Genomic DNA, 22240 nt, shown 5'->3' with positions numbered 1-22240 from the left:
TTTTATCGATTTTGTTTTGGATTTTTTGAGTTTTTTCAAAATTGGTTTGAATTTTTTGAATTCAAATTTGGTTACCGCTCGAATTTTGAAACTGTGTCAGACTGAGAAGGCCGGTAATCGCGATTTTTTTTTTGTTACCGTTGCATTTTCCAACCGTGAACTGGACGCGAGCAAAATCCAATATAAATATATACAGTGCATCCACATGGCTACACAAAACAAAAACATGAAAAATCAATATATAGACTAACAACAATTTTGGATCTATAAATAGTTTTCATCCTAGAACTGCCTTCTTCCTCACGTATGCGGTCCCCGCACGAGCTGTTGCCTCTGTTTGCCTAATGCCACCGTTGAAATTGACGGTGGAGCCCCTATATGAGAGTTCTGAATATGAGAAGGGGCTTACAGGTTTTAATGCCGATCCTGCGAGATCCACCCCCATCCTTGAGCCAGCCACCAAATGGTGTGACCGCGACCTCCTCCTCCTTCACGTGCGATGCCGGCGAGCTACCGAGTGCTGCCACCTCCTTCTCCCCTGCGTGGTAGCTGTCAAACGGCCCCGCGCCTCCCTGCCTCGCGCTGCCGCGTCGCACGCCGTGCTGAACTCGGCCTTCTGTCACGGCCCAAATCGCTAATTACGTACTTAAGCAATGAATAGTCATTATCGCATGTATTGTCGCATGTGTTATTGCGTGTTGGTCTGTAAAGTTTTGTTGAACATGTTTCAAATCCCTTAGATGTGGTTTAGAGCCACTTAGAGAAACCCTAAGTGCCTCGGTGATGAAAGAGTATCGAAGAGGGGAGAGTTAAAGCCAATTCAGCAAGAAACCCTAGCTGTGGTCTGACCGCCAGGTGTCCTGCCATGTGGGCTTACCACGTGTGCCCTTGCAGTCTGACCGAGACCCAAGTCGGTCTGACCGCCAGCTTTCAACAGAGGTGCCACTTAAGGCAATCGGCCTCTCCCTCTCGCTCTCTCCCTCTCTCATTTGGTCTCTCCCCCCTCTCTCTCCACCAAACCCTGGGTTTTGGAGGGATTTCGGTTCGTAGCGATCAAAGGCCGAATATCGGAGGTGGGGACTCCCATGAGGTTCCCGAAGGGCTTCACCAAGCTCTTTTCCCCTTTCCCCTTGCCAGAAAGTTGATCTTCGCCGTTTCTCCCCAGCGGGCTCCGTCACCCTCCGGAGGCCGGATCGGTGGATTGAAGCGTTCCAGAAGCGAAGTTATCCAGTACAAAGATCTTATATGTCAAGGTGAACGTCCTCATACCCATCTTCCATCGTTTCCAAATCTAGGCGATCGCCGTTTCGGTTTTTGATGGGAAACCCATTTTGAACCCAAGATGTAGATATACTTTTTAGGATTTTACGTGTTCAGGTCGTGCATGGTGTCTGAACAACCATGTAAAACATTCGCCTAGCTGTAGGGAGTACATTGGTGCCCTTTGTCACCGAAGGCTTTGCCGAAATCCTCACTGACAACCTCGCAAAGGTTTTGCCGACTAGTCTGGCGGTCTGACCACCGCTCAGGCCGGTGTGACCGCCAATAGGTCAGTGAAAAAGATCAGTCAGCCACCAAATTCAAAGTCAAACCGCCACTAGGGACGGTCTGACCGTTGGTGGGCGGTCTGACCGCTAGCTCAACTTCGGTCAGACCGCCAGTGGCCAAAACCTACTGCAAGCCGGTGATCTAGCCGCCACTTCGAGGCCAGTCTGACCACCAGCCACAGAAGGCTAGGTGCACTTTAGGTTTGTTTGTCCGAGGTTTCAAACTTCAAAACCCTATTACATTGGTGATCTTTTACAAGTGTTTTTGAACCTCGGCGCTCTAGTATACCTTGAGAATGCATCATATATGCACATTTCCGTCATTTGTTTATTTATGTTATGCATTCTTATTTCGTTTAGAGAACGTTACACCGACGGTTCAAGCAAGTGAGGGCGACGCCGAGGCACACGACTTTTGGGAGTTCTATGCGGGTAGTGTCAGGCAACCGGCAGAGCTTAGGGCTTAATTATTGATCAGCTCCACCAAGGCCACCGAAAAAACATTGGGATATTTTCATCTCCCAAGGGGTCGAACCAGCGATATGCTTTTGTGGCGACCCGTGCAGGCTTCACGAGTCCTAAGACATTTCATACACCTATGACCTACGTATCTTCATGTGTGCCAACTAACAATACGACAAGCCTCAAAATGGACTGTATGAATACCCATCGGTATAGCGACATAGATCACCCATGTGGTACTTTTCATATGATTTGATGCACTGTCTTACTAATCTCCCCTCTTATTTCATTTGTTTAGTCTCCTCCACCTATCTGTGACTTCATGGAATGGCTAGGCATGGAGCAAAATTAGCACCAGAAACGGTAAAGCGGTGGGTCGATATGAGCATACGATGGAGGAGGAAAGCGTAAGAACGTCAAGAGTACGAACAACAACAGGAGGAACTATGGCTCATACGTCAAGAGGATAAGCACATGAGAAAGGAAATGGAGGAACACGCCACGGCTGAAGCTCACGAAGGAGAGAGGAAAAGGAAGCGGGAGAGGGCCCATTATGCTAAGGCGGAGGGCCCCGATGCTTTGATGAAGGGCAAATATCATAGGTGCACTCAGTAGAGAGTATCTAATGTAACTCAGTCTATTTTCATTCCCTAAGACACGCTATTAAGTTAGTCTTTAGTCTTACCATATATGTCAATATTTGTTGTCATCACTTTATGGTTATGGTCCATTCGCGCAGCATTGAAAAACCCCATGTCACATGTAATGTTATTAGCATATTAACCTCTGTGCCAGGTTATATGATTTATGCTTTACAACTATTATTGTTTACTAAAAAATTACTCACACAAATTTATATTAAGAGAATAAAAAAATATCGATAAAATTACATCGAAATAAATTTACAGCAGCACGTCGTTGCCAACACAAGAACAGATGTGTTGCACAAGAACACAAGAACAGTAGCAGCACGCCGCACGCCAGTGCTACTGTGTGACCGAATGAGCAAGATGCAGACAGCAGCAGCACGCAGGAGTGGTGATAAAACCACTGGTCTGTATTCGACACCTCATGTGTCGAATATGGCAGTGCATCGTATTCGGCTACAAGCCGTTTTCGACAACTCAAGTGCCAAATACGATGCATAGTACCGTATTCGGCACCTCAGGGGTTGAAAATGGTCAGGCCCATAGTTTTTTATGCCTCGCGTACCCAAACTAGGTTTTCGGTGAACGAAATATCAAATACAAATGCTAAATTTACAAGTACACTGATATATTATTTATTTTGATAAATATAATACCGTATGTTATCTTTTTTTAATTTTTGTCCTCCGTATTATGCATGCGCATTGAGTTGTTACATGGAGTATGAGTGAGAGTGTGAGACTAAGATTAACTCCAAGGGTTTTCCTTCGGAGTCTAAATTCCTTTTACGTCGGGATTTTCATTCCCTTCAACGCTTCAACGATTTCCCTTCACAATTCCCATCACGAAGAAATTACCAAGGTCATTCTCTCCAGATCGGGATTCTCTCTCCTTTCCCTTTGTGATTCTGTTCGAAGGGAAGCGGTTGGAGATGAGAGAAAATAAAGGGAATGAGAACGTGGAAGGAAATCGGAAAAAGAATGGAATGAAGGGAATATGATTGAAGATGGTTTAATAGTATAGCTGTTTTTACGGTTGAAGATTCCATAAAAAAGTTCCATTTGAGTAATCCACTAGTAACTCCGCACTTTAGCATCCATATATATTCCAACATGCCTTCAAGTCAGGCCTGTCAGACTATCGCAGCGCGGCCAGACTACGGCTAGGGTTGAAAATGGGCGGGAAAAATCCCGTCCCGTCCCGTCCTGTTTTCTACTTTTTTCCCGACCGATTTCGTATTTTCGGAATTATGCGAAAACGGTTCAAAAACGGGAAAGTCCATGCGAAAACGGGATCAAAAACGGTATCTCTGTTATCCCTACCGTATTTTCAAAATACCGTATTTATTCGGGATTTTTTCGCCGAAATCCCGTTTTCAATTTTAGCCCAGCCCACAGCCCACAGTCCCACACCACGTCGACAGGCCGCACTTCGCAGAGGCGCTACCTGCCTACCTCGGCACTCCGGCTGGACTGGCTCTGCAATCCGTACGCAGTCCGGCTAGATCTACCGATCCCCACTCCCCAGCCAACGCTGCCCGTCTCCCATCCCCAGCCTGCGCCGCCCGTCGCCTGTCCCCAACCTGCGCGTCTACACCGCCCGTCGTCCATCTCCAGCCTGCACGGCTGCGCTGCCCGTCGCCCCGTCCCCAGGTAGCGCCGCCCGTCGCCCGTCGCCCTGTCCCCAGGCAGCGCCGCCCGTCGCCCGTCGCCCCGTCCCCAGGCAGCGCCGCCCGTCGCCCGTCGCCCCGTCCCCAGGCAGCGTCGCCCGTCGCCCGTGCCCAGCCTGCGCCGCCCGTCGCCCCGTCCCCAGCCTGCGTCGCCCGTCCCCAGCCAGCACCGCCCGTCGCCCCGTCTCCAGCCAACGCGTCGTCCACAGCGCTCGTCAGTCGTCCCCAGCGGCAGCGCCATCCCCAGCCAGGCGCCAGTGCGCGGGGCAGTGGTTTGGCCAGCAGGCCCGGGCGCCCGACACTCAGCACGCCGTCGTCCACTCGTCATATATCAGAAATTCAGAATGGACCTTTTAGAAGGTATCTATAGTGTATATTTAACTTTGAATTTTCATTGAAAAATACTATATCAGAATGGACCAAGGGAATTATCACAACTGTTATGCCCCTTTTGAAGAAATCCATAGTCCATTTCTAAATGTGATCCTTCGTTCTGAAACTAAGTATTGGAAGATGACTCGTGTTGAACAACAGCAGGTAAAGTAATAAATGCACTACCAAATTCAAATATTTTAAACATAACAGAGGTTTTGAAAATTACAGATGTGACAATATGTAAATCAAATCATCATAGGCACCAACATTTTTTACACTAAATGAACAGAGAATATCCCAGTCCACTAAAACAGAACCCAGTTTCTTATCATCATTTATCATGCTCCAACATCACTTGGCAAAGTCTAACTCATGTTTCAGTTTCTCCCAAGCCTATGAGATGGATATTTGTCTTTGTTTGATCTATAATATATTGCAGGATGTAAGAGGCCTGCAAGTGCGAGTGTTACAGCTAGCTCAACTCCTGCAGCATCTGAGAGTGAGAGGGGTTATGTGCCAAGTGAAGATGCACATAGAACTATTGGCAGTGGCATTGGTGATGTAGTTGCAACTCCAGATGTTGTTGTATTGATGAGCAAGAGGAAGAGCAACCTCAGCTTACTGGAAAGAGACAAAAGAAGTGCACATCTGAAGTCTGAAAGTACTTTACCAAGAAAAAAGAGATAGTAGTGGTGAACGGGCAGAAGTTTGAACAGTTGTGGGGGTATTGCAATTTTCCAAATTGCAAGACCAAATATAGAGCTAAGAGTAACCATGGAACCACTGGATTTAAGAACCATCTAAAGTCAGCACATAGTATTGTAAAAGGACAACAACAGCTCAAAGTTGGTAAAGATCATGGAAGTGACATTACTCATGTTCAAACTTATAGGTATGATCAAGAAGCTAGCGTAAAGAAATTTTCCTTGGCAATAACTATGCATGAGTACCCTTTCAATATAGTTGAGCACGAATATCTTGTTGATTTCATTAAGTCCCTGCGCCCAAGCTTTCCAATCAAGTCTCGTGTCACTGTTAGAAAAGAAATAATGGATATATATTTGAAAGAAAAGGAGAAGTTGTATGCATACTTTAAAACTGTCCATTGTCGATTTAGTGCAACCATGGATATGTGGACATCATGTCAGAATAAATCATACATCTGTGTCACCATTCATTGGATAGATGAAGATTGGAATATTCAGAAGAGAATTATTGGTTTCTTTCATGTGGAAGGACGGCATACTGGTGAAAGGTTGTCAGAGACCTTCACTGAAGTTATGGTTAGATGGTACATTGAGAAGAAATTATTTGCTTTGACTTTGGATAATGCTAGTGCAAATGAAGTAGCAGTCAATGATATAATTTCCGATCTCAATGTGAATGTTCATGCTTCTTTAGTTTGTGAAGGTCTGTTTTTTCATGTGAGATGTGCCTGTCATATACTTAATCTGGTTGCTAGAGATGGATTGAAAGTAATTTCAGGAACAATTGACAAAGTGAAAGCACTTGTGCTAGCTGTGAAAAGCTCTCCATTGCAGTGGGAGGAACTTATGAAGTGTGCTACTGAGTCTGGATTGGACACATCGAAGGGTCTCTCACTTGATGTTTGAACGAGGTGGAATTCAACCTATCTGATGCTGAGGGATGCCTTGTACTACAAGGCTGCTTTTGTGAGGCTTAAGTCTTCAAATCGCCGTAAGTATGAGAAAATATCTCCATCTCCTGCTGAATGGAACAAGGCACTACAACTTTTTCAATTCTTGAAGAAATTCTATGATCTTACTAACATTCTCTCTGTTACTGCATATCCAACTGCAAACTTATCTTATAGAGGTTTTTGTGAGATTAAGGTTTTGCTTGCTGAATGGTGTGTTCATGAGGACAGTATTATTAGTAAAATGGCAACTGCTATGAGTACAAAGTTTGAGAAATATTAGAAGAAATCCAACATTACTCTTGCTGTGGCATGCTTCCTTGATCCTAGGTACAAGAAAAAGTTAATAGAATTCTATATGAAGAAGTTCTATGGTGATATGTATCAAGTTGAATTTGATGAGATTGTTAGTGTGATAAAGAAATTGTATCAATCTTATGTTACTTCTGCACCTTCATCTTCAACAATAAAGAGTAAAGCACATGAAACTTGTAACACAGGTGATGTGTTAATGGAAAATGTAGATGATGAACTAGAAAGCTTCTTATATGATACAAGTGAACCTGATATGTACATGTCAAATGAGTTGGAGAAATACATGTCAGATCCACTTTTGAAGATTAGTGGTGAATTTGATATTTTAGCATGGTGGAAGAATAAGAGAGAAGAGTATCCTATTCTTTCACAAATTGTTCGTGATGTGATGGCCATACAAGTATCAACGGTTGCATCTGAGTCTGCTTTTAGTGCTGATGGTCGTGTCATTGATCCTTACCGTAGTCGTCTTGATCCAGAGATGGTAGAAGCTTTGATTTGCACTAAAGATTGGGTAAAGACCGCAAGAAAAGGTGATACTTTATTTAGTTACAATTGTGCAAGGATTGATTTTTTTTCATTTACTAATGTAACTGTTTATTGGCTTTGTCTTTCGCTTTGAATTTTCAGATTCTAACAATGTTGCTTCAATTGTGAGTGATCTTGAGGTTTTGTCTACTGCCATGGCTAATAAAATGTTGATTGAGGTATGTTCCATAAAATATGCAACATCGTTGCTTCAATTTTAGTGATCTTGAGGTTCTGTCTACTCTATGGCTAATAATGTTGCTTCAATTTTAGTGCTGCTGATTCTCATGTTCTGCGTGTTTGAAATGTAGGAGAATGAGAATGAGGAGAAAGAAGAAACAGAAAGTGATCCAGATATGATGAATAATGCTGATGAGTGATGAGCTATCAGCTACGTGGAAGAATATTTGTCTATGTGTTTTGCACTTTTGCTATCCTATATTCCTATTAGACTATTATTGTGACTATATTGTGTCGATGTGTGAATTTTCTATTTGTGACTCATATGTCATTATGTGAACGAACACGGTTGAATGTGGTGTACTAGTATGACAGTATTCAAACATCTAGTGTATGAAAATTGATCGGTTATGTTCGGTTTGAATTACTGGTTCCTGACCGATACCGACGTGTTTCCGTTCGGTTTAATTCGTTTCCGATATCCCGACATTTCCGAGTTCGTACCCGTTTCCGACTTTCCGATTTTCATTTTCATTTTCGAGATAAAATATAAAAGTGAAAACGATTAGAGGGTTTCCCGACTGTTTCGTCCGTTTTCAACCCTAACTACGGCTGACTCCAGCCACTGCTACAGTTGTGCCTACGCGGCCGGACTCTAGGCCGAAAAAAAGCGATCCTCCAAAATCTGGCTCAGTTTTCCAGGCCCATTATTACCTCTAGTGGGCGAGCTTTCATCGTGATAAAAGGGCCATTATTGTTTCTTGCACATAAAATCGATTGGACTCTAGAGTCCATATACATCAAAATCAGAAAACCTGTATCAGTACACGGTGTGACTACTCACCAGCGAGCAACCCGCTCAATCGCCATCCCGCGTGAATATCGGGGAGATGAAAGGACGAGAGGCCCTGCAAAGGTGCAGTATAGTGCACTCGTAGGCTGCGCTAGTGGTTGGTCATGGGTTCGTGGGTCGTGGCGCGAAATTTCAACAGCCAGTCGAAGAACCGGTCGCTCTCAGCCTAACCCCCTCACTTGACTCTCACGCACAACCTCGCCGAGTAAACCGGCACTCCCCCTGGTCTCTCCCTCCTCGTCCCATTCACACGCGCGATGGCTCCCCTGCTCCTCCACCTCCTCCATGTTCTGCTCCTCCTCGCCGCAGCCGACGCCTTCCCTGCTACCTGCAGCAACACCACCTGCGGCGACCAGACGATCGCCTACCCGTTCTGGCTCAACTCTTCAGTAGCGTCCGACTGCGGCTACCCCGGGCTCGGCCTTGCCTGCAAGAACAACACCACTCTTCTCCCCGTCCAGTCCCACTGGTACAGAGTCGTCGCCATCGACTACACCACGCACACCATCTGGGTCTCCGACCTCGACGTCGGTGTTGGCGAGTACGGCCCCGGCTGCCCGCGCCTCCACGTGAACCTCAGCATCGACTACACGAGCTCCTGGTTGCAGCTCACGCCCTCCGACTCCAACATCACCTTCCTCTACAACTGCAAGAAGAACGTATCTTGGTCCTCCGCCGTGGAATTGAGTGGGTGTCAAGATTATGAGGGCAAGAGGTCGTACGTCTTGCCGGATGGTGGGATCACGGGTGCTGAAGCGTACGAGTACGAGTGCGAGGAGGTGGTGGTGGCGCCGGTGATGGCCCTACACAAGGACGGAATGTTGGGCGCCCCTGGCGCTCCGCCTCTGACGAACGGATCGTTCGGTGGCGTAGTGAGGGCTGGGTTCGAGTTGATGTACAACGCTCACTCCCAGGAGTGCAGCGGATGCGAGCGCTCCGGCGGGTGGTGCGGCTACCGGCGCAACGAGACGCACGGTCGGCTCGGATTCACCTGTTTCTGCGACGGCGGCCCGACCTCGGATCGTTGCGGTACGTATGCCTCCTCTTCCCCGGCATTACTTTTTTTTGGTTTTCTGCTTGCTTCGGGTTTCCGAATGTGGGATGTTCATTAGCCGAGGTTGTGCGCGCACTTTTTTTTTTTTTGCTTGTTTGTTTATGCTGACTTGTTGCCGGGGGCAAAGCTAGTAGACTGACCCGAGTGCACTGGCATCAGGGTTAGAACAAAAATTCAGCGATTAGTAACTAATTCTCACCTCTTGTGCGCCACCTAGAAACAAACGTGTGCACCACTGGTACCATAACATTTGGAGCGCTAGCTTGGCCACTGCTTGTTGCTAACAATTAACTGAATAGATGAAAAACCGAATGAAGGAAAGTAATCTGAAATTTTAAACCCCATACTTTAGTAGACTACCAGAATAAGCAGCTGTTTGTTCAGCAATTACGTGTGCCGCTTAGTTGTTGCTAACAATTAACTGAATAGTTGAAAATTCTGTCGGATGTCTCCCGACTTCCGGTTTCGTAAAAACCGGGAACAGCGGTCAAGTGTTTTTCGCAGTGGTCTATTAGAGTGACAGGGAGTGATCAAGTGGACGGGCTGCGCAGACAAAGTTAGGACTTCGGACTGGACACGGGCAAAGTTGTTCTGCCTTGGCCAGCACTATTGGAGAAAAGGACAGACCGACTGGAGCCACTAACGTACGTCATTCTAGGGTGGTTTGGCAAACTGAGTTGCCTCGGTTTCTCCGGAGAATCAGCGCTGCAGCAAGCCAAACGCACTGCATAGAAACGTTTCAGCAGGAAACGTTCCATGAATCAGCTCGAATCAACGAAAGTGCTGGGAGGATGTTTCTCCCCGATTCAGCCCTTCTGTTCAGCTGTTACAAGATGCCTCAAAAATCCATATTTTTAATCTCTTTTTCCTATAGATTTAGACCTTCTAAAAGGCTCCAAAAAATCTACCAATTTTTATGTCTATAATCCATAAGCAACCAATTTTAACTAGTTGCACTTAAAAAGTTTGAATAGAATTCAAATTAAAATTTATTAAACTTGACTGTTTTTGCACCTTCGATGAATTTTTAGAGCTTTAAAAGGATCCAAAAATTAGAAAAAAATCGCCAATATTCATCTTAATTAATGGACAAATTTCTAAAATTATCTTCAACATACATACACATCTTAATTAATGGACTTTTCATGAATTTAATCAATTCTAATTAAATTCAAATGCATGCAACAATTGCTAAAAAACGATAAGAGATGATGCTCATGCTGTATATGTATATCAATTGTTGTTATTGCAAAAAACCAAAAAACATATCAGTAAAAGATAAAGTAGTTAATTGCACCATCATTCTCTCTTGAAACTAAATCAGATGAGTAGCCAAATAGTTTTTAGAGGTGGTTCTGATTCACAAAGAACATTTTCAAAGAGAATTCAGAATCAAAACATTTTAAAGATAAATCGGAACCCTACCAAACGCATCCTAAAACTCTAACCAAAGTAATTCTGAATGCAAAACTCGTCCTTGGAAACTTAGAAGACTCGCAAGGTTGGGTCCATGGTGTCATGGTGATAGTAGCTGCCGAGAGAAGCCCTTTGTTTTTGTGTCGACGGTCAGGCACACGCATCGACGGCCCATTGGTCCTTCAACCCCTGTTGATTGGAGAACTGATTGGCTAGTTGTCGCTTACGTTTGGTAGCACTGAACTTCAGTGGACGTAAGGTGGGCTCCCGTACGTTCCTTGTAATGTCTTCTGGGATTGGAATTTGGAAAGTTGAAGATCGAGGGGTAAGCTAAGATTGGTCAGACTGACAGGAGCGTCTTGTGGAGTTGTTCCGTTCATACTGATTATCGCCTGCCCGGTGACATAGTACGCCATGGCTTGATGACGAGTGAAGTTTCAGAGTTTTATAGTAAGGTTGATGAAGTGAGAGCAAGCTGGAGTTTCCCGATTGAATTACCAGCAACTTCAGTTAACCGATCGGTAAGCGGGCGGAGGATAGAGGGATATGTTCAGAGAAACAGAAGTTCAGAAACAGATCGCTTTCTTTTTCCAGAATAAAATTTAGAACTAGCTCTTGTACCTCAGGACATGACCAGATCACCAACCTACGTACCCATCGGTGTCATAATATAAAGCAGCTTTTGCAACCACCAATGAACACTGTTCAGAAAGGCTTAATTTTTCCGGTTCTGATTAATTGGACAGCGAAACGAAAGTATCCGTATTGTTACGCTGTGCTTGTCCACTTGTCACCAGCACCCCCAGCGGAACTGTGTCTACCGAGTAAGATGCAACAGAGGCTAGCGGAGATAGCCAAATGGACCTATCAGGTTGGTCCGGCACGAGTCAGTTTAGTCATGATTCGAATGGTCCAGCTACTGTAACGGGTTATGTTGTGTCAGTCTGCGTCTCTCTCTCAGTCCACGGCACGGTCCGTCAGCCACCATATCCTACCGTGTCGGGTGGGCACGATTACGGCCCGTCGGACACAACAAGCACGGTGGGCATGGCGTCTCGGGCGGCCCGATGACTCACAGGCGACCCATTTGCACCGCTAGCAAAAAAATAAAAAAATAGCTACAAAATTTAAAATATATAAAGAAAATAGATAAAAATAGCTATAAAATTAATAAAATATAAAATATAAAATAGTCGGATCCAGACGTGTCATGTCGAGTCGGATTGTGTGGTGCCGTGCCGCGTGCTCGGCTTAGGCACGGCTCGTGACTTCGTACCGGTTCGACCCATCTTGGTTCGGGCCATACCATACCTGAGCTGTGCCTACAGTGCTATATCTCGGATCGGCACAGTAGACAGAGGCCATTTAGATATCTTTAGCGGCTAGCTTGTAATATGTATTTGAATCTAACGAAAAAGAGAGCAAAGAAAGAAAGTAACGTCCAGATCAAGCCAAATAAAACACTTTTTCCCTGGCAATATAGAAATAAAAATAAATCACTTTACTAGTCATTGATCAATACTTGAGTTTTGCTTACAACTAGAACTTTTGGTTGTTGATACTTGATATTGTTTTGTAGGAATATTAGAATAACTTATAGATATATTTACACACTCACACTATCATATACATATACTGGAGATACGGGATTTGGAGGTCGACAAAATCATTATAGACGTCTCGCTATTAATGAGTATATCATTTACCGTTGAAAAAAATTATCTTAATAAAATAGATAAAAAAAACAAACCTAGATTTAATCTCTAATAGTAGAAAGGATAACCACTTGCACTAACCATCCAAACTAAGACTACTTGTGGTACTGTCTGCATGATTTGATATTATTCTAAATCGATAGCTCCAAAGGCGACTACTTGTGGTACTGTCTGCATGATTTGATATTATTCTAAATCGATAGCTCCGAAGGTTTACTAGATGTTTTTATTTTGCGGAAAGGGTAGGGATATGCTAACTAGTACAGTAGGCAAACAATAGAAGTGTGCAGACACATACCGCACAAGCTAGCGTTGTCATTTTAAAAGTCATGGTGGGATTACAAAATCAAGAGTAAATCGTTCGATTTGGTGTGGAAATTTGCGCATGAATAACCTTTTTCCACTTTTCAAATCTACTTCGTCTTGCTAAAGTAAGCCAGTAAGGCACCTTTGCCATTAGGATTCTTACGCGTTTCTTACATAACAATTTTATCTGCTGAAACGAAACTTCTTTGCAACTCAACAAACAGTGAGAACTTCTGGCACAGACAATTTATCATTGCAAAAGCTGTTCAATTTTTTTGTTAGGGCACAGCCAGTTTAATTTAATCTGATTGGCTCACATGGAAGGCAGTTCATGCGAACCAAGACACTCCAATTTAGAGCATCAATTAACAGATGTTTCTCTAGAAGAAGGCATAAGAAAATATCCAGAGTCAAGTACTAGCTTATATGATTTTTGATTGGTATATGGTCCGTATGGAAGTCAACTGAAATCATACCAAGTGGGTTATCCGATGATCCTACCTCGCGTGCACCAAACAAGGATCGGAATGAACAATGAAGTAACAGGCAGCCGACGATCACTGATCAAACGGCTTGGCACCAACGGGCAAGACGCAAAGTCCAAAGCTGCTTCATCAGTCTCCAAACGTCTCAATCCGGGTGATCATGTGGCCCGCCTCCGGCCCACCAACAACCAAACCCGGTCAAGTCCACGCGACTTATAAACCGCGGCGCGCGCAAGAAACCAAACTCGTACACGATTAGTGGTAGCTGCCTAACAAAACAGCCAAATGCGTCCGCCTCGTCTTCTCGCCACCATGGCTCACCTACCACGCTGCCCCGTCCTCGTCTTCCTCTTCCTCGTCGTCCATGCTCATGTCCCCGCCTCCCATGGCGCCTCTCTCCCGCCCACTTACGACCGTTCAATGTGCTCGGAATCGTTCTGGTGCGGGGACGTCGATATCCACTACCCGTTCTACCTCTCCAACACAACCGAAGACACCGCCGATTACAGTCCATCCTTCTCCTGCGGCTACACCGATCTGATGATCTTCTGCCGGGAGGAGGGGGCAACCAAGACCCCCATCATCCATCTCGGCGGCGACAACTACACGGTACAGAACATCTTCTACAACACCAGCACCATCATCCTCGCGGACAGCGACGCGCTCAGCGGCCGCAGCTGCCCCAGGGTTCGCCACAACGTCAGCTTCGGCCAGGAGTGGCTGCACAACACCAGCTCCTACGACAACCTCACCTTCTTCTTCGGCTGCTACGCCACGCCAAGCGATCCCGCGCCGCCTCGTTTTGACAAATACAAAATCGATTGCGCGGAGTTCAATAATTCGGCGGACGGTGGAGTCTCCTTCGTGTTCACGTCTGAAGAGGTGGACAAACCTCTGGAGCACGAGTTGTCCCTGTACTGCAAGGCGATTGTCACCGTGCCAGTGAGAAGCGAGGTTCTGACGGCAAACAATATTCCGTCCGTGCTGACAAGTAGCGGATACGGTTACGTGCTTCGGCAGGGGTTCGAGCTGGCCTGGATCCGGAAGACGACAGACCTGTGTTACCGATGTGAGCAGTCCGGCGGACGGTGCGCCTACGGTCGGAACGGGGACTTGATGGGTTGCTTGTGCACCGACGGGAAGGATTGCAAAAACAGTGGAGCCAGCACAGGAGCGTCGCCATCGAGTAAGTCCTTCAGAAACTGATCCTTCGAATTTACCCTTCATTCTTACTTGGCCATTTGCATCTCGTAGCCCCCTTGATTGTTTCCGGTGTGTGAGTGTGTCCCGCGTTGCTGCTGCTGCAGCTGCAGAGCTGCCTGCCCCTTTCTAATGGTGCGCGTTGACTTGACCTTGTCCGGGATTAGTTTGGTTTGCCTGAAAATTAAGTGCGCGGGTAGGTAGATATTAAACTTGAAATTCTGGTTCATGTTTTCCTCATTCGACATGGGTTGTTTATGACCTAGCACTCCTTGTTCTAATTTCGCACTGCTGCTCCACACGTTTTCATGCCCAGGTGCCCTGCTGTGCCCCACAGCATTTTGTAGAGCAGAGAACCGTACTGTGCGTCTGTGCCTGCTTCAATGTGAAACAATAGGGAAATGCACGGCAGCACACATGCTTGCGTCGGCGAGTGGAGAAGTTAGTTAGCATTTGGCTCTGGCCGGCAAGTGACCAGATTTCTTTCTTACACTCCTAGAACACGTGATAGTTTCGTTGATGTAGGCTCTTTGCTGGAGAAACTGGCCGTGCGAGTAGAGAACGTTGTATGATTGCTATGCCTTGGTCCGAGGACGTGTTTTCGGGGTCGGAGAAAGCACACTTTGTGTTCAAATCGATTTCACATTTCAGTGGTTTCCAAAACAGTGCGGACTGGGTCCCTGATCCTGGGTACGCGTACAACTGTAGTTTTTTACTAGTTGCTGACCACTTAGGAACACTCGAAGCTTTTAGCTAAAAGGCGGAAATATGACCAGGAGCCTTTCTTCCATGGATGTCAACCAATTAGAGACACACAAGCCTCGACGGAACAACGACGGGACTAATCGACATGTTGCGAGTCCCAGTTGGTCCTGGTCAAGCACGGCTTCTTCCTATCATGTGCCGCCATGTCCCTCTCGTCGGCCACGCAACTTCCGAGAGAGTTCGCCAGGCCCTCGCGACCTTATAAACGGAGGCCGGCGGCCACCAAACCCCTTTTACTTCGCGCAGAGATCATGATTGTTTTTTCTATTTATGACGTTTTGAAACTCGTGCCCTCCCATTCGGGGTACGCTATTGCCGGCGGATATTTAAGAAGCCGGCGGGCGCGAACAGAAAAGGGGAGGAAGCGGAGATCGAGATTGAGTCTGAGTTGGTACAGAGGAGCGCTCGAACTCTCTAGCGCTTGCTCAGAGATCGAAAAACACCTTCGTACAAGCATAGAAGTTGAGACCACCAAAGAACAAGGAGCTCAAGGCTCTAGGATAGACAAACATTCGTGTAACCAGCACATTCCTGAGAGACATTCTCATAACATTTATAGCATCCACACAGGAGTAGGGTGTTACGCGCAGTGTGGCCCAAACCTGTCTAAAAATCCCTCCAGTGCATTTACTCCTTTCTGCATTAGATCGCTCCATCCCACATGCCATCGCATTTACATTCATTTATTTCTCCAACAAACATATTCAGAATCATCCCCCCGGCCGAATATCTAAAAAGGGGTCTCTCAGGATGCCTGCGACAGAAGCTAACCCTCCGACACTGTCTTATCCTAACAGCACGGTCGATTACCTCCTCTTCTTTCTTGACTGTTCCTTCGACACCGGGTTTGTCAAGCCGGCCAACATCAAACAAATCACCTGCCAAATCTTCAACGGGTCTGGGCTGTCTTTCGTGTTGCCGCGGCGTGCCGTGCCGGTCGGAGATTGGTGGCGGGCGTGCCAGAGAGTGATTGAAGCGTCTATACTCAAATTAGGCCTCCCGGCCGATCCACGAAATGATCCATTGTGGACGGACGGTGGATATCGCAGCTATCTTCGTAGCGGTTTCCAGATGGCGTGGGACCGAAAGCCCTCGGCGTGTAGCCAGTGCGAGGGATCAAACGGACAGTGCGGCTACAATCAGGCGGGGGACTTCTTCGTAGGCTGCATCTGCTCCGGTGGGCGAGTCGACGCTCACAATTGCAGCGCTAATTATTCCGGTAAGCCTTTCAAAGCTTTGTATACTGGTTTTCCAAATTGCACTATTGCGGTGGGTATTATTGGTCGCTTTGCTTCACTTCATCCTATTGTATGAGATTTTGGTGGCGCAGCACGAAACTAAAAAGGACCATTAATTTAAAATTTCAAAAAAAAATTATTATATAAATTGTAAAGATAATATTCGTTGTATTAAAAAATTATTTCCGATAAACACTAAAAGTATATTAAAAACAATGCTCACTTGAAATATTTTCTAAAGATCATCTTAAACAATTTATTCTAATATTTTTAGATTCGAAGTCATAGATGATTATATCAACATCAATCTCATTCAACAATTTCTTCTTAATGCATAAAGTTGCTAACTATTTAATATTTCTTGAGACATTGTGAACCTCAAATAGTTCTTCAATAATTTTAACTTTGAATTTTTTTTTCAGTTGATGCCATAGTCACCAACATAGTAAATAAAATTCAATAAGCAATAGAAATATTAAGATAACAATCTGTTTCTCTGATATACTAAAAATCTCCATAAAAGATATTGACTTATCTGGCAAAGTCAATTACATAACCCTTATCTCGGACATTAGATCATTTAACTCAACATCATATGAACCATCTAGAGCGAAAGTATTTACAAATTTAGCGTAGCAATCTTTCAGTTTAATATCATCCGATAACTTCAAGGTTGTCAAGCTCAATAATAAACCAAATATACTTTTGAATGCTTTGAGTTCTTAAAAAATTCCTTAAACTACCGGTATTACTCTTAAATTTTTTATCAATGACTCCCTTATGTGATTATATCAACTCATATACTTGTTTCTTTTTTTCTCTACCATATGCATGCTTTCTAGAAGACATGATATCAAGAACATGCTGAAAATTGGAAAAAAATACATTAGCAGTTGAAAACTAGTGCAAAGCTATAAAAACACTGAATCAACTTAAAAAAAATCTTATCAATTATCATGTGCAACTCGCAAGAATTTGTATTCTAACCCGTCAATTGATGACTGCAAATCTGTAATGATGGGTATTACTTGTTCCAGTTTCTTCCTAGGGCTTTGAAATAAACTAATTACTTCTCCTAAGGTTAGCCTGAATAGATTTGTTCAACTATGATGGATGGGTATGAGTAAGATACGATGAGCTTGCAATATCAAATCCCTCAATACGATGAAAAATCAACCTACCCCAACAATTCCAGACTGCCAATTAGTTTGGCCTTTCTTACTCTCTTTGGTTTTCCATACTATGTTCTCTGTCTGTCTGTCACACACATGCCATACACTCGCTTTATCTCCCCATGCCAGTTGCCACACGTGCATAAGATTTTTTTAGGAAAAACAGTAGGGGAGTAGGGGTAGGTATTATTAAAATAAAAACACGAGAACATACTGTACAAAGCTTTGCAAAGAACAAAAGAAAGAAAAGCAGAAAAGGAATCTACACAAGAAGACTAAGCCAGTTGGAAACTGAACAATGAAGCTGAAACTTGAATATATGAAGTTGCATAGAGACTTCTTCCTTAAAATCTATCAACCAAGTCTGAAAGGAGGGTTGAAATTGTCTGAAAATAAAGTCATATCTTTGTTTCTAGATCGTCCAAACTGCAATAATAAAGATTTCCATGAAAAAAGAAGCTTGAAAGTCATATCGTGCATAGGTTAATTACTTGTAGCAATAGAATTGTATTTAATCTACTAAGCGGAAACGACAATGAGAACTGTGATATCTATCTAGTCCACTATATACCTTTGTAATCCGACTCCACCAAAATAAGAGGTGTACGTCATTTCCTCTCCCATTTACAGGTTAGCATGGGAATCTCTAGCCCTCGTAGAGAAGTAAGGTACCTTGAATTACAGTTATACAGATCAACAAAGCCAACCAATAGTCCTTTTAAAAACTCTTTTGTTACTAATGTTGTGTTGATTGTATTTCGAAAGCTCCTACAGTCAAGCGTCAGCGTGAATCATTCTTTTTTTTTTTGCCAAGTAAAGCGTAATCCCAAATACGCATGCACTACCTTGGAGGAAAAGTTGCAACCCATCTTCCCTATCTATCGTTGACCTAACACGATCCGTCCTTATCCATTACCTAATCGCAATCTCTTTATATTTTGCTAGAATGCTTTAGGGTGTTGTCGGTGAATCAGGAACCAGGGGTCCCCGAATCCCGAGGCCAGGCCAGCAATCCGCCACGTGGTGCCATCCCGCGGGGTCACATCCGCGAGGTAAAAAAGACTAAGTCCCGGGAGAGGGCGTTCGGGGCTACAGTCAGCGGTCCCCGAGTACCCAGGTTCCCCGATGATCTGTGAAGACTAAGTGACGGGAAGAAAGTGCTCGGGGAGGTAAACGGTGATCCCCGAGCACCCAAGTCCCCCGACGACCAGGAGAACCAAATACCGGGAGGGGTGTGCCCGGGGCTGCGAGCAGTAGCCCCCCGGGCCCCCGAGTACCCCGAGGGCCCAATGAAGGAAGTTCCGGGAGAGAGTGCTCGGGGCTACGTGCAGCGGCCCCCGAGCACTTGGTTCCCCGAGGATCCGTACAGTCAAGACCGGGAGAGAGTGCTCGGGCCGTGAACAGTGGTCCCCGAGCACTCGGTTCCCCGAGGACCGAGGAAGGGCATTCTCGGGAGAGAGTGCTCGGGGAGGTGAACAATGACCCCCGAGCACTCGGTTCCCCGACGACCCAGGAAGCCCCCTGACAGTGTCCCCCATAGGGGTCCAGCGATGAGGTGTCAGCCAACGAAAGGCCCGAGGCCGCATTTAAGAGCGTGCGTGGCCTGTCACCTCTAACTGCTCCCGCCACGCTCGGTGTCAGTTCCTGCCATATTCTGGCAGAAGGGCGTGGGGACATTAAATGCACGGGTCCCATCTCGTGCCATCCGGCGCGCCTCTAGATAAAGTCACAAGGGCCGAGGCGTTCCGTCTGCCTCGTTGCTGTGGCAGGAGAACAAGACAGGGCGGGCACGCGGGGCCGCTCTGCGGCTGCCCGGTGGGCCCTCTCCACGGCGCCCGTTGCCAGTGCCATTATGGCGACAGATGACCGGGCGCGGGGCGCGTTTTCAACCCCCGGTCACTTCGCACAGAGGCTATGATGACGCCCTTTCCATTTATGGTGCCTTGGAACTCGTGCCCTCTCATTCGGGGCACGCTACTGCCGGCGGGTATTTAAAGCAGCCGGCAGCACGGACAAAGACAGGAAAAAAAAGTTGAAAGCAAGACAATCTCTGGAGAAGTGAATATCTCTCGGCAAGCTCTGCACGGTTGAAGCAGTTAAGGAAGTAGAGAAGATCGAGAAGACCAAGGGCACCCAAAGCCAACAGATACACACAGACCGAAGAACAAGGAGCCCCATGCTCTAGGATAGACAAATATTCTTGTAACCAGCAACCTCCTTGAGGGACATTCTTAGGGCATTTACAGCATCCATACAGGAGTAGGGTGTTACGCCTCCGTGCGGTCCGAACCTGTCTAAACCCCAGTGCATTTACTTCATTCCGCACTAGATTATTCTACCCCGCCAGCCATCGCATTCATATCCATTTATTTCTCCGACAAACATATTCAGAATCATCCCCTCAGCCGAATCTCTAAAAAGGGGTCCCTCAGGATCCCTGCGACAGCAGTTAACCCTCCGACAGGCGTCTCCAACAATCCATATTAACTAGCTATAAGAGATGTCACATCAAAATTTTGCCTATATAGAGGTGAGAATGAATGAAGAGAGAGAAAAGCTAGCTACTGATCAGTAGATAGTCTACTCATTAAAGACAATGATATGTAGTCTATTTCATGTGGGTCTGTATTAATTTTATAGATAATGCTATAATTATGCTATTAGAGAAGTTGACTATTGTACTACTTATTGATGACATGTGCAACTCTTATAGATAGCAGGTATCTATATTGTTGGAGATTCTTAAGTTTTGCAATCTGTTTATTTATAAAATTTCTATGCACTTACAAGTTTCTTATCTTCAATGGTTGCAGGGCATCACAACATAACTAGAATGTGTAAGGAACCTCAATCTTTGACTCACTTTCAGTGTTTTGTGTTTCCTATGCTTATTTGCATGTTCATCTTTTACCAAACCTGATTCAATCACATGCTTATATAGTCAGTACTCAGTACCTTTCTTCATCTAATTTGAAATACATGCAAACAACTGACATGCCATGTTTTGAAATCAATTATTTTTTGAAACCTTACTTCTAGACATAAGAAGAAAAAATATCCACTGACACACAGTTGAGAAAATATCCTTCCTTTTGAGGAAAAAAAAATATGAATGTTCCCAAACATTATTTGCAAATTTGATTTTAAGAGCACTTTGCAGATTGGATTCACTCTTGATGCCTTGTTGCTGATGCAGATGCTATTGTCAGCACCTCGGCCCTACTGCTGCTGTGTCTACTTATCCTAGCATTCTTCTTGGCTCACAAACATGGTTTGTTGTCCATTAAATCGAAGGACGCACCAAGCATTGAGTCCTTTCTACAAAAGAATAGAAATTTACATCCAAAAAGATACACTTATGCAGAACTGAAAAGAATGACAAAGTCTTTTTCTGTAAAGCTAGGCCAAGGTGGATTTGGTGATGTATACAGAGGCAACCTCTCCGATGGCCGCCAGGTAGCAGTTAAGATGCTAAAAGACAACAAGGGTGATGGGGAGGAATTTATGAATGAGGTTGCTAGCATTAGCAGAACTTCTCATGTCAATGTTGTTACCCTATTAGGATTTTGCTTGCAAGGATCCAAAAGGGCACTCATTTACGAGTACATGCCTAATGGTTCACTTGAAAGGTATGCCTTCAATAACAACACAACAAGTGAAAATACACTAACTTGGGAGAAATTATTTGACATAGCAATTGGCATTGCTCGAGGACTTGAATATCTCCACAGAGGATGCAATACTCGCATCGTGCATTTTGACATCAAACCCCACAACATTCTAATAGATCAAGATTTCTGTCCTAAGATCTCTGATTTTGGATTGGCCAAGCTATGCCTGAACAAAGAGAGTGCTATCTCAATTGTTGGTGCAAGAGGAACAATAGGCTATATTGCCCCAGAGGTCTACTCAAAGCAATTTGGAACAATAAGTAGCAAATCTGATGTCTACAGCAATGGAATGATGGTCCTTGAGATGGTTGGGGCAAGGGACAAGAATATCAATGCAAATAGTGAGTCTAGTAGCCAATATTTTCCTCAGTGGATTTATGAGCATTTGGATGACTACTGTAGCAGTGCTTTCGAGATTAATGGTGAGACCACGGAACTCGTGAGAAAGATGATAGTGGTAGGTTTGTGGTGTATACAAGTGATTCCAACTGATCGGCCAACAATGACTAGAGTTGTCGAGATGCTAGAAGGTAGCACAGGTAATCTGGAATTGCCACCAAGGGTGCTCCTGAGTTGATAAGCATCCATATGTTCCTATTAAAAGGTAACTCATTCCACTGCAAACATTTATGTAATTCACAAAAATTAAAGGCACGCATCAAATGATGATGTTGGTATGTAAATGCTAAATGGCGACGAAACTAAGGATTGTTTAGTGGGTTTGCTAATATAAAGTTGTATGATTGTATCATTTGGATCAGACTCGCTACATGTACTGACTCTCTTTTGTGCACTTGCACTCAAATTATTTGACAACTGTATCATAAATTCAGTAGTTGAGTCGGGATTCAAATAACAATCAATCCCTTAAATAGAATACAAACTATGAATGGCAAGTAAAATATTTCATGTAACACTCAGATGTGAACTACGATGCCCAATGTTGAATTCATGAACTGATAATTGGGCATGATGAATTTAGGGT

At 44.8% G+C, this 22240-nt stretch overlaps 2 protein-coding genes across 3 annotated transcripts in view; both read left to right on the top strand.

The window, feature by feature from the left end:
• Positions 1 to 8348: 8348 nt before the first annotated feature.
• On the top strand, positions 8349 to 22063 carry LOC133908521 (LEAF RUST 10 DISEASE-RESISTANCE LOCUS RECEPTOR-LIKE PROTEIN KINASE-like 2.1). 2 transcript variants are annotated; one of them, XM_062350589.1, is made up of 3 exons: positions 8349 to 9262; positions 20398 to 20421; positions 20781 to 22063. In XM_062350589.1, the coding sequence occupies exons 1-3, from the start codon at positions 8491 to 8493 to the stop codon at positions 21830 to 21832; spliced, it is 1848 nt and encodes a 615-aa protein (XP_062206573.1). In that variant the 5' UTR covers positions 8349 to 8490; the 3' UTR covers positions 21833 to 22063. The 2 variants fall into 2 exon arrangements, with proteins under 2 accessions (XP_062206573.1, XP_062206574.1); XM_062350590.1 differs by lacking the exon at positions 8349 to 9262 and adding an exon at positions 14403 to 16393.
• LOC133908518 (LEAF RUST 10 DISEASE-RESISTANCE LOCUS RECEPTOR-LIKE PROTEIN KINASE-like 1.2) overlaps positions 13196 to 22240 on the top strand; it is a 61058-nt gene continuing 52013 nt past the window's right edge. The window contains exon 1 of the mRNA XM_062350583.1: positions 13196 to 14395. Within this exon, the coding sequence (XP_062206567.1) occupies positions 13495 to 14395 (901 nt within the window). The 5' untranslated portion in view covers positions 13196 to 13494. The remainder of the gene's footprint in view (positions 14396 to 22240) is intronic.

This window comes from Phragmites australis, chromosome 2, assembly GCF_958298935.1.
Source record: "Phragmites australis chromosome 2, lpPhrAust1.1, whole genome shotgun sequence".
In the NCBI taxonomy this organism is placed as follows: domain Eukaryota; kingdom Viridiplantae; phylum Streptophyta; class Magnoliopsida; order Poales; family Poaceae; genus Phragmites; species Phragmites australis.
Note: the sequence above shows the minus strand (reverse complement) of the source record. Positions and strands in the feature narration are given on the sequence as shown.

Excerpts from the sequence above, each read along its gene's own strand:
- LOC133908521 (XM_062350589.1), top strand. The coding sequence starts at position 8,491 with ATGGCTCCCCTGCTCCTCCACCTCCTCCATGTTCTGCTCCTCCTCGCC. Across the intron at positions 9,263-20,397 it reads CCCGACCTCGGATCGTTGCG|GGCATCACAACATAACTAGA; the intron begins GTACGTATGCCT and ends CAATGGTTGCAG. Across the intron at positions 20,422-20,780 it reads TCACAACATAACTAGAATGT|ATGCTATTGTCAGCACCTCG; the intron begins GTAAGGAACCTC and ends TTGCTGATGCAG.